Genomic DNA, 12,751 nt, shown 5'->3' with positions numbered 1-12,751 from the left:
CTGAAGTTCATTAAAGGCAGTCTCTACTCTGACAGTTTACAGTGCCACTTGCAAACCCATGACATAAACAGTGTGCACGTGTGTCACCATAAGCTGGGACACCTAGAGACCCAGATCCCTAACCCAGACAGGGAGTAATCCTACTCACATGAAAGAAGAGTGCAACTGCTGGGTGAAAACACAGAGGTAGTCTCTACTTTGCCTGAGTTACCTACCTACTACCATTTAAAAAAAATACTTAGAATATGGAGATTTTCCTTAATTTTCACCTGTAACATATGGGGTTGGGGAGGAAATGAAGACACAAGCTTATGTTTTATATATTGTTTTATGATCACTTTTTCTTTGCAGGAATGACATTCCACAGCAGCTGGCTGGAATGCCCAGTGCTCCCTCATCCCAGCCTGCTGAAGCTGTGAAGCAGGACTCTAATAATCGCTTGTTTGCTTCCTTTGCCAGCTGGTGATGGAGTTTTGTGGTGCTGGCTCCGTCACTGACCTGATAAAGAACACGAAAGGGAACACATTGAAAGAGGAGTGGATCGCTTACATCTGCAGGGAGATCTTACGGGTAGGTGACAGGTGGAGACTGGCCTACCCCTCAGCATCTTCAAGCAACACAGGTTATCTTAGGAGGGGTTGGACTTTGTTCTGACCTTCCAGTGAAATTCATGAGTATGTCAAAAACCCTTTGAAGGTCTCTTCTAACAATGGTAGGAGTGGTGTTAGTTTGATGTTGAAGTCTGCTCTAATGGAAGTGAGAGTTGTTCTGGGTAGGCTGTGGGCACTTTGCCATTTGGATTGATGTTGGGGGTGCTTGAAGGATTCATTTTTCATGGTATTTCCAATTAGAAATCCAATTTTTAGATAAAAAAGATAGTGCCCCATTTAGGCAATGAATTGTTTTACGAGATATTTTGATTAATCATTTAAGTTACCTATTTGTGAAAGTTTATCATTAATATTATTACTTATAGTATAATGCCTTCCCATCACATATGAATTATGACTTTAGTCGTTTCTGTAAATACAACCTAGTTTAACTTATATTATCTTCTTTAAAAAGGAATTTGAGAACTAATCACTTAAATCCGTCAAAAGAGCTGGACAAGACGATGCCTATTTGCCCACAGATCCCCAAACCCGGAAGTCTAGAAAATAGTGTCACATTTGCTGAGCTCAGTTCAGGGAGAAGAAAGTAACTGGGCAAACTGCGGTTTGTTCAGACTAGTTATCTCTTCTTACTAATATGAAAGTCATTATATGTTTACTGGGCATTCTTATTAGATCTGCTTGGCAATCCTTTTTTATTTATAAGCTCTGTCTTCTTAATTTAAAGGAACAAAAGGTAAAACTGTTTATTCACTGTGTGTCTAAGATATGCATTTGAGGGATAGATTATGTGCTGTGGATGAGTGGATAAATGGATAGAAGTCAGGGAAGAAGGAAGGTGGGAAGGCATAAAAAGGTGATGTCTATTCATTAAATGCTACCCAGATTAGACAAAAGACAAATAGTGAATTTTTTTTCTTTTGAGTCGGAGTCTCACTCCGTCGCCCAGACCGGAGTGCAGCGGCCGCTCCCGGCCACCGCAGCCTCGACCCGCTGGGCTCCGGCGATCTTTCCGCCTCCGCCTTCCGAGTAGCCGGAATTACAGGCGCGCGCTACCACGCCCGGCTCATTTTTGGTTTATTGTAGAGATGAGGTCTCACCAAGTTGCCCAGGCGGGTCTCGAACCCGCGGGCAAGGCAATCCACTCACCTTGGCCTCCCAAGGCGCGGGATTACAGGCTGAGCCGCTGAGCCCGGCAGAAAGTGAAATTGTAAAATGATATCATCAATATGAATGACTTCTACCCTGAAAGCTACAAAATATGACTGAGAAAAATTAAAGAAAATCTTAATAAATGGAGGCATATATTATTTCATGGATTAGAATATTCAGTATTATAAAGGTATCATTTCTTCCAATTTGATCCATAGTTTCATTGAACTCTGAAATAAAATTCCTGCAGGACTACTCGTGGAAATTAACACAATTGACTTAAAAAATTACATGGAAAAGCAAAGGGGCAAGAATAACCAAGGCAATCCTGAAGAAGAACAAAGCTACCATTTATTAGGATTTATTGTAAAGTTACTAGGAAATTAAGACAGAGTAGTATTGTTACAAGATTAGACAATGCCCAAAGGAACATAATTGAGAGTCAGGATTAGACCAACATCATATGAACACCTGATTTGTGACAAATGAAATGATGCTGTGCATGAGAAAAGGGTGATCTTATCAGTAAATAGTGCTTGATCAGTTGAATATTCATGAAACTTGATTAAATACTCATGAAACTTGACATCTACTGTATACCCTGCTCAAAAGCTGATTCCTGCTGGATTATAGGTATCAATGAGAAACAGAAAAACTAAAACTCTTATGAAAAAAAACAAAGGCTAATACTCCGTGGCTTGGGTAGGCAATACCCAACAACTTTTGAGGGGAAACAAGGAGGCCTGCTGCTGATTTCCTTCACATCCGACATTTATGTCCAAGTTCTGATGTGCCAATATGTAAACTTAACTTGAACTTCTTTGAGTTTAAACTTAATTTGAATTTCTGACTTTACATGTTGCTCAGTGACAGAGGACGTGATGGATTCTTCAGTCCTGTGGGTGCCAAGACCCTCCCAGGGACCCGGGGCTGCTTCTACCCAATATACCTTTCTCCACTGCCGGGGAACCTGATAGGGAAAAGGTCGCTGGATCTAATCTACAGGGTTCTACAAGCAGCAGGGGTGGCTCACCCTGTGAGAATCTCTTAAGACATTGTCTTAAACTGTGAAAACAATGGTTTTCTTCCTCCTTCTAACACATTCTACCAAGTGATTCCAGCATTTCAGATAAGTTGACTCACTGGAGCGGACATTTGCTCGCCTAAGTTCCCTGGCCAAAAGAAGGTTCAGAGATGACCCTTCATGTGTAGTGTGGTCACTTATGTGCTCTGGTATCTGCTTCCAGCCACTTTAGTGGTGAAGGAGGGAAGGTGATCCTCAGTCTCTTTCTTAAGGATTTATGGGTGTTTATATGCTGTGAAATCCACACATTTAAATGTTTGATGCCTACGTTGAACCAAATTGGCTGGATAAAGAAGGTACTTTTTTAAGACCCAAAGCAGTGCTTCGAACTGTTCTGTAACCTGGCTCTGTTTACTGATATTTCTAAACATACCTATAGATCTTTTTTATATCTGTCCTCTCATGCTGAATTTCCTCAACAAAAGAATTCAGATACTTCATTTTATTTCTTTTTCTATCAGCCTCATTTTTCATACCATGATTTTGTTGTTGTGGGGGAAAATCAAAAGAACAGAAAATCATAACTAACAAAATGACGATACTTGGGTACCCAGTACCTTGAGTTTTCAGGTGTTAGTATAACATAATTTGCTTCAAGTCTCCAATTTTAGATTCTGTGGGGTTATAATTTATCTGAAAAATATGTAACTACCTTAGAGTAAATCTGTAATTTAGAGAACTCGCGCCACAAAAAGGAAAAAAAAATCAAAGTAATTCATGAAGAAAGAAAACACAGTCAGGTTTGGATATACCTGGGTAATTGTCTCTCATCATGAGCACAAAGTCACAGATATCGTCAACCACTAAAAATGACGGTGATAAATGGCAACAAAGGAAATATAAATGGTTTTCCTTGTTTTGTTTTGTTTTGTTTGAGTCAGAGTCTCACCCTGTCACCCAGGCTGGAGTGCAGTGGCCCACTCATGGCCACCCCAGCATCAACCTACTGGGCTCTGGCGATCCTTTCACCTCAGCCTTCAAAGTAGCCGGAGCTACAGGTGCACACTACCACACCCGGCTAATTTTTTTTTTAATGTATTATAGAGACGAGGTCTCACCAAGTTGCCCAGGCTGGTCTCGAACCCGTGGGCTTAGGCAATCTACTCGTCTCAGCCTCCCAACGTGCTGGGATGAAGAGCTGAGCCACTGAGCCCAGCCTTGTTTTCCTTTTTAAATGTATCCACAGTGGCCAAAGCCATGGGAAATTTCTTGGCTGGTCTGAAGAATATTTTATTGTATAACAGAAGGTAAAAATTTAACTTTTAAATTCAATTTTTGCCCTAATCCAGTGGGGATTCAGTTAAACCAGGTAAATTTTCTGTACAGAGACTCTGTAGATGTTTCTGTTACAGATTAGCAAATACAGGCAGTCCTCCCTTTTCAGAATACTGTGTTAACTGAAACTCATGTGCATGTCAGCATGATATCACTTGTGTGGTTCCATGGTACCGGCTATCAGATCTGATATGTAGGCGTTTCATCTAACACAGAATCATGTATTGAAGAACTGCCTCTGTATTTCAGCTTCTACTTAGCAGTTACCTGCAGGGTAGAATAGCCTGTGAAAAATGTGAATATAATTTTGAAAAGTATGTCTGAGTTTAATTGGTTTCAGTCATTAACATTCAAAATAATTTATTTGCATCTTGGTTTATGTTCCTATTAACTCTTCTCAACTCCATCCCTCCAGGGGCTGAGTCACCTGCACCAGCATAAAGTGATCCATCGAGATATTAAAGGGCAGAATGTCTTGCTGACTGAAAATGCAGAAGTTAAACTGGGTAAGAACAGAATCCGGCAAGCTTGGAATTGCAGGAATTGACCGGAGTATATCAATAACTTTTAAAAATAATTAGTGTAAATTTATCACTGTGGATTTGGAGGGCATTGCCCTAAGATAGAAAGAAAAATGTTTCTTTATTTTAAAAATATTTTCTAAAAGCATTTGAGGAATGAACTGTATATAGTATGGGAAACAGAACTGTGTGCTTAATCAAAGCGTAGGAATAATTGATTTTTGTTTCAGTGGAGTGTTGAAGTGGCAGACTTGGAAATGGTCACCTGTATCCTACAGTTTGTTTATATTGTTGCAGTTATAACAGAACACTAAGGACCCAACTATTTCCATTAGAAATACTCACAGATGCATTTAGAATAATCAATTCCTGCTATATTCCCTTATGTCTAAGTTATATTTACATTGATTTCATCATGACTTTGGGCACCTATACAAACTGGATGTTCAATATTCTACTTTAAGTACACACTGATGACAGCATTTCCATCTGTCACACTTCCCAGAGGGAGAATTCCTTTCTCTAGCATATTTATTAGAGTCCTTACTACAACAAATCTGAGATTTTCCAATGTGTATTTTCCAATTGTATATTTTCAAAGAGGTTTAAATATTTTCCACGCGTATATCCCAAACATTCACTCTGCCTTTTAGTTAAAATATATGATATCCCCCTTTTTTAGTATGTGTTTGGGGCTAAACTTTCACCTCTTGAATAGTCCCTTTCAAAAATAAAACATACCTTATGTAGGATAAGCAGTTATATATGTACAGGCTAAATAAGTATCTTCAGAACATTCTTGTATCATTAACAAGTCCTTGTTGAGAGTATATTATGTGCCAGGCCATTGTACTCAGATTATCTCTTGTAAACAGCAGAGCAACCCTGTTACCCTCATTTTGTAGACTAGGAGACTAGAGCTCAGAGAGGTTGATCTACCAGCCCTGAGTCACACCACTAGCAAGTGGCAGAAATGGGATGCAAGCTCAGGCAGTCTGACTCCAGACCTTCACTCCTAATCACTTTTCTTGTTTCCCTAAATATTACCCTTTATGGAAACCAAGTTTGTTTTTATTTAACACCTACCTAATCTGGGGCCCCATGGAGCCTTGGTGTAACCAGATATAACACTTAGTACTTTTTTCATTGGTATACTTCTTCCATTGATGCATACAGTTTAAAAGTATGCATTCATCGTGTCGGAAATGTTGAAGCAACCCATATGCCCATCAGCAAAGAAATGGATAAAGAAAATGTGATCTATACATACAGTGAAATATTATTCAACCCTGAAAAGGAGGGAAATTCAGATACATGCCACAACATGGATGAACCTTGTGGATATATTAAGCGAAATAGGCCAGTCACAAAAAGATAAGTACTGCATATTTCTACATATACAAGGTACTGAGAATAGTCAAATTCAAAGAGATAGAAAGTAAAATGATAATTGCCAGGGATTGGGAGGAAGGAGAATTGGAATTGGGAGCTATTGTTTAATGGATAAAAAGTTTCAGTTGAGGAGGATGAGAAGTTGTGGAAATGGATGGTGATGATTGTTATACAACAATGTGAATTTCCTTAGTGCCATAGAAATGTACATTTAAAAATGATTAAAATGGTAAGTTTCATTTTATGTGTATTTTGCCACAGTAGAAAAGTACACATTCATTTTGTCACCAGGTAAAGTCTAGGCTCATAGACTTTTGCTTGTTTTCTAAACAGTGGACTTTGGAGTCAGTGCCCAGCTTGATCGAACAGTAGGCAGGAGGAATACTTTCATTGGGACGCCCTACTGGATGGCACCAGAAGTCATTGCCTGTGATGAAAACCCAGATGCCACATATGATTTCAAGGTATGATTTCTTCACTGTGTTTCAAAGCTGCCTGGCATCTCACCCTGAGTCTCGCAATGGGAGAATTCTCACATGCCTGTGGATTTATGATTTATGAACTCAAAGGGAGAGCTGAAAGTCATTATTTGAATTTAAAATTATAAGACATTCAAGTGAGAATCTTTTTAATGCATTTACCCATCATATCTGATTGGCTATTTGTTAAAAAAAATTTTTTTTAAACTATTTCTTATATTGTTTGAATTTATTCTTGCTTATTATTAGAAAAATAGATTCGATTTCTATTTTGGTTATAGTTTGCATTTTTTGAAAAGTGTTTATTAACTTTTTATGTAAAAATAAACCAAGACATGAATCTGATGTCTTGGGTTGTCTTTTTCCCATTAAGAATAATCAGACTCACTCATTTCTACATTGCTTCAAGTATACTGATTTGGGATTTTTCACGAGAGAGAATCAAGAAATCAGAGTTGGGATATTGGCAACTATTTTATGGTATTTCTGTGGTCTGGCCTGGTGTTTCATAGCAATTTGGTTTGTGGCTTATTCCTTTGTATTATAAACTGAAAATTTGCTAATAAATTAAAAGCAGTGTCCCAGTAGACATCCAGGAAGCTCCCTTTTTTCTATTCTGCTAGCTAGTCGTCACACATAATTTGGGGTTACTACCCTATCAATTTTATTGTCTCGACTTTCAGGTGACATGGCTTTTTAGTGAACTGTTACTAAAGTCAAGACAGTACAATTGAGGGCAGTGGGATTAAGAACTGTGGATTTTCAAACTGTGAACTAGGTAGAGAGACACTGTGGTCTTTGTTAGATCACAGGACAACTTGAGCAAAACTTGATGCTACCAGGGCTGGTTTCAGAGGTGCACGGACTCTTCTCCAAAGTATGTCAGTGATCCTTTCTAAATACACCTGTCTTATAGATGAGAAATCGGAGGCAGAGGTCGTGCATGTGTGCACCCGGTAGGTTAGTGATCCTGTCATAACTGAGACTTGAACCCAGGTCTCCCAACTCTGTTCAGAGCTCTTTCCAACAAATTATCTTGCTCCTCCATAAAGTACTTCTATATAAATCTCCAGCTTACCAACTCATTTGAAGAATTCCTCTTTTAAAGAACATTTTTCTCTGCATGTGGGCTTATTGAAATCAGATCACAAAGATGCAAACGCTGCAGCATTTTCAAGACCCAGTGTATCAGAGGATTGACCCAAAAAATGTGCCTCTTTGGGGAAATGCAGGCTTGAAGGTCTGAAAACATCATAATTTCCTATAAATGTCCTCCTTCCTTCGAAGTTAGTCACGGCAATAACCTGACAACAATCTGTCAGAAAATAGCTGCCAAGTTAAAAATTAATCTCCTGCCAAAATAAATGTCATTTATTTAAACTGCTAATGATGAGCATATTTAAGTAATTCTATTTTCAAATCTCTTCAGAGGCGCCGCTACAGAATATATGTCCAAGGCAGATATGTGTGTCATCATTGACTATAAGCAATTCTTCACACTATAGTTGTACCTAAAAAGTGCTGACTATCCACACCTGAGCCAAAGTTGTATCAGACTACTTCATAGCATACCTTGGGAATCAGAGTGTTTTAGACTTTTACCTTCAGCTTAACCTTCTAAGTTTATGACTGGCTGCATCATACTTGGGACTTACGCTGTGTAACATAAAGAAGGTCTCTCTGACTGACTTGTTTTTAGTAGTAACTAGACAAGGCCGTCCTTCTGGCCAAGCCAAATCTTGGAATTAAACTGGTGTCTTTGTCCTCTTTTCTCAGATTCTGGCAGTACTGTAGTTTGGGATTGCTGTAAAATGTGTGAGACCAAGGCGTGACTCTAGGGGTGGCCAAAACCTGGTGTATGAGTAGCCACAGCGAGCATCAGACTGCCCAGTGATGTCAGAGGTACTGGACAGTCCACGTGTCTATAAAAGTATCCTGAGACATCAAAAAGATGGAAGGTTAATGTCTGTGTCTTTTACTGCAAAATGAAGAATCTTGATGGGAGAACAGATCCAACGGGGCCAGTCCTTTAGACCCTAGTGCAAATTAGTTGATCAGGGTTGTTGTGATGGTAGGGTGCAGAAGAGGAGGACAAAGTCATGCCTTGATGAAGTCATGAATATGAGCTTCACTGCTCACTTGTCATGGTAAAAGAAGGAACAGGTCAAAAGGATAAGTTAGGAAGACCAGGTAGGAAGGAAGGTTTGGGGGGGTCTTTGAAGATATATTTCGGCCACTTCACAGTTTACTGAGGACCAGAGACAATGCTAATCTTTAAGCAGTCTTTCTGCTTCTTTCTTGGCACCATGTCTTATCCTTTTTTCTGTTTAATATTTTTAAGGAATGTGGCATGTCACCAGGGGAAAGCTTAGCAATGTGCTGACTCTCAGAATCATTGATTCATTCACTCAGAAAGTATGTATTGGATACTCACTATGTTTGAGGAATTGGCCAAGCTCTATCTGTATGTGCCTTTTCTGACAGAGAGGTCATCTGGAGCCCCATCAGAGTCCACAGAGTTGGCACGTATGTCTGGTGGGCGGTGTGGCCCAGCAGAATATCCCTGCCCCGAAAGGTGATGTCAACACTTGCGCTTTTGTGACTATAGATTTCTTCCACAAAAGCCCTTCCTGTAAACTAAAGACAACGCACAAAAGAAAGAGTGTGACTTGGTTTTGTTGCTCGATTTATTATTTGTTGATTATTATTCATTATTTATTATTTGACTTGTCTGAGATGTCTTTAAAGACCATCATAAGCTTTTTCAAAACCTGTAGTAATCCAGTATTATCAGGTCCCTGCACAAAAGTAGCCTGAAGAGCGCATGTTTTTGGCAACTGCAGTCTGGCTCTGTGTGATGTCCGATCACTGGAAACAGGCCTTCTCTGACACCAGCCAGAGTCACACTTGCCTGGTGTGTTACCTCCCCAGAGACCCTTTCTCTCTTGTCTTCAGAAGTTCCATCAAAACACGTCAAGTGACAGGACAAGGTTTCACTTCCCTGATAAGCATACAGGCAATAATGAAAACTTTCCCATTTAATAGCAAGCACCCAAAAGATCTGAAATCAATGAAATGGCTCAAAATTCCCAAGCTGTTTAGTTTCATTTGGTTGGATGGGGTCTGCCAAGCATTTTATAGTCCTGTGTATTTATTGCTACAGAACCACCCACTGAAGAAAGTTCTCTGTAGCTAAATGCCCATCCCTAGGGAACTGGGTGACTAGACCAGAGCATCTGTGGTGGAATATGCCATGGCCACTGGAGGGGCAGGCAGCGTGTGTGCTGGGTCTGGACAGACTCTGAGACACCACTATAGGCACAAAAGCGACTTATAGTACAGTGTACGTTATGTAGTCTTACTCCCCCTGCACTCCAGGGACAAATGCACACACGTACACGCACACATGCATGCATGCATGCACACAACTGCAGAATCTGGAAGGAACCTGAAAAAACTATATCATTTTCACCTTGAATACGGGATGTGGGTGGAGAACTTAAAATCTGTATTTTCTGTATCTTGTCCTGTTACCTTTTTTGCCACAAACAGGCCTTGCTCTTATATGAAGCCAGTGAAGTAAGAGGCATGCAGAGAAATGGCATGAGCCCCCACCTGTGGGATTCCTGTGCTCAGGCCTGATCTGTGCCGACTCTGTTTATGAGACTTTCCACACAGGGCCTGCAGAGTCTTTGCAAGTGCAGGTGTCTCTCTAGGACTGGGCAAATACTGGACCCTGGCTGTAGAGAGCATAGTCACTCTCCTGCATCACAGATACTTGGCGTTATCCAGGCAAGGTACAATTACCTTCTCTACGTGGGAGGCTCAACTGGGAATGAAGTGAGAACCTGACTAGTGGCAGAACCACCACGACGCCGGGTCACCTGAGAGGGCGATATTCAGGCTGTCCTGCCCTCTGTCTGAGATTCGAACAAACATCCCCTTCAGTTCCGTCAGAAGGAAAATGAGCCAGATACCATGCTAGGATCACCAGCAGGAGACCGAAACGTATTTGACACGCTTCTGGGGCTCCCTTCTCACACCCACCAATATCGATTCCTCAGTCAGGCACAGCCTGTGCTTTCGCCAGGGAACACACTAATCCCTGCAGAAGAGAATAAGCTGTTCTTCTATTTTCATAAGCACTGTAGATGGACAAGGGACTAGAGAGTTTTGTCCTCAGTTTATGTTATTTGTGAAATGGGTTTAGTGATAATAACCTCTGCTTGAACACCCTCAGTGACCCTAACTCACCGCCTTAGCTCTGCTTATACATAAGGTGGTATATAAGTACATGACACGATGGGTGAAAGTCAACCCTTAGAAGTCAGACAGGACCAGTGTGAAATAGACTCTGCCTCCTAGTTGCTATCCTACCTCAGGGGAGTTATTTAACCCTTCCTGAGCCTGAATAAAATGAAGGCAAAAGACTATATTACAAGGCTATAACAGATAAAGTGAGCAGTATATATGCAAAGGGCTTAATGGAATACTACGAGTTGGTAAGTACTCAATATATGATAGTTCTGTGTTTACGTGTCACATGAAAGTACTGATATTTGGGGCTATTTTTGACCTAAACAAACAACAACAACAACAACAAATTCATTCATACTGGTACTAGATACGTCTAATTGTCTGCTTATATTGAGCCAGAGTCTGCTTTTCTGTAACTTCTACCACTGGGTTAAGATGTTGTCCCGAGGAACCTCACACAAGGCATCAATTTCTGTTTTCCAACTGGAGCATTTCAAAAAAAAAAAAAACTAGCAACAAATATGTTACCCAATGAAAGAATATTTTCTGATCTGTGAAACTTCATAGCATACACTATGCTGGCCAAGCATGGTGGTTCAGGCCTGTAATTCTAGCATTTTAGGAGGCCAAGTGGGAAGGATCACCCAGGCAATATGGTGAGATATCGTGTCTACAAAAAAAAAAAAAATTAGCCAGACATGGTGGCACGCACCTGTAGTCCCAGCTACTCAGGAGGCTGAAGCAGAAAGATTGCCTGTGCCCAGGAGGTTGAGGCTCTAATGAGCCATCATTGTGTCACTGCACTGTAGCCCGGGTAACAAAGTGAGACCCTGATTCAAAAAGCAAACAAGCAAAAAGAATACACTGTGCTGACTGGGCCCAGTATCAAGCTGTTGTCTGATAGCTCTGGCTTGCTGCACTGCCCTCTGCTTTGTGTAATGAAGCAGGACCTGGCTCTCCCATTCCTGCTTGTCCATCTGACTTCCTATCATGCTCTGCCAGTAGGGACTGCATAGAGGGAGACTACAAGGCTTGAGGGGATGGGGGGGGCATGCCTCCTGTTGGTTTCCAACAAGCATCTTGTCATTATGTCTGCACCACCCTCGTGACTTCTGTTAGTACTACTGCGTGCAGAGCTGCTTGCCATCTTACCTCTTAGGTTTGCTGTCTGAAGAGTCAGTTGATGACAACAGATCCCAAGGGTCTATCTGGACCCGCATTTGTTAAATGCCCTCTGCATGTACTGTGTTGTATAGGCATTTTGCATTTATTATTGAATTCTCATACCAACCTTGCAAGATGTGTGTGCTCTTCATGTTGTAGCTGGGAGAATTGGGCTTAGAGCTGCCAGGTGGCTCGCCCCTGGTCACCACGCAAGTTGTTGGAGCTGAGAGTGAAACTAAGGTCTGTCTGACTGTACAGCGTAAGCACTTTCTGTGTCGTGGTACACAGTGGGGTTCTTTTCCTGTACCACGCTACCTGCCTCTCTTTCCTTGTGTGACTGGCTTGGCAGTTTAAGAGCATGACTGGTCTTTAATTTGTCAAGCCACCCAGCCCCAGAAGGAATCCTCTCTTGTTCTGTTCAAGTTACTTGTGTGCCAGCTGTCCCCAGCCCCCCCCACCCTTTCCACCAGCCAAAAGTTGTGTATTGCCTCTGCCTTTCCAGAGCCACTAGAATTTGTCTCTGTTCTGTTTGCAATGCACACAGGACTGGGCTATTAATCATGCCACTGGCCAGGCCGCACAGCACCTCCAGAATAATGAATTACCCAGCTCCTGCCAAAATGAGTCACACCATGGAAGCAAAGGAAACTCATCTCTCCCTGACTCTCCTAATCTTGTTCTTCCCTCTTCCCTTTCTTGTCTCCTGTGATCTGCGTTGCCAGTTGTAATTGAAGCATTTTCTCCTGTATATAAGGTTTGAAGTGTCTTTGGGGCTCACTAATGTCTCCAAAGGCTTCTTCAGCAAGGCCCGTCAAG

The 12,751-nt window shown here is 41.2% G+C and overlaps 1 protein-coding gene across 1 annotated transcript in view; it reads left to right on the top strand.

Moving 5' to 3' along the window:
* TNIK (TRAF2 and NCK interacting kinase) overlaps positions 1-12,751 on the top strand; it is a 167,062-nt gene that overhangs the window by 35,744 nt on the left and 118,567 nt on the right. The window contains exons 3-5 of the mRNA XM_008058297.1: positions 460-570; positions 4,538-4,628; positions 6,369-6,499. Of these exons, the coding sequence (XP_008056488.1) occupies positions 460-570; positions 4,538-4,628; positions 6,369-6,499 (333 nt within the window). The remainder of the gene's footprint in view (positions 1-459; positions 571-4,537; positions 4,629-6,368; positions 6,500-12,751) is intronic.

The sequence above is a fragment of the Carlito syrichta genome, unplaced genomic scaffold, assembly GCF_000164805.1.
Source record: "Carlito syrichta isolate Samal-C Ts95f unplaced genomic scaffold, Tarsius_syrichta-2.0.1 Scaffold303284, whole genome shotgun sequence".
Classification (NCBI taxonomy): Eukaryota; Metazoa; Chordata; class Mammalia; order Primates; family Tarsiidae; genus Carlito; species Carlito syrichta.
The sequence above is the reverse complement of the archived record's forward strand: the minus strand, read 5'-3'. Positions and strand labels throughout refer to the sequence as shown.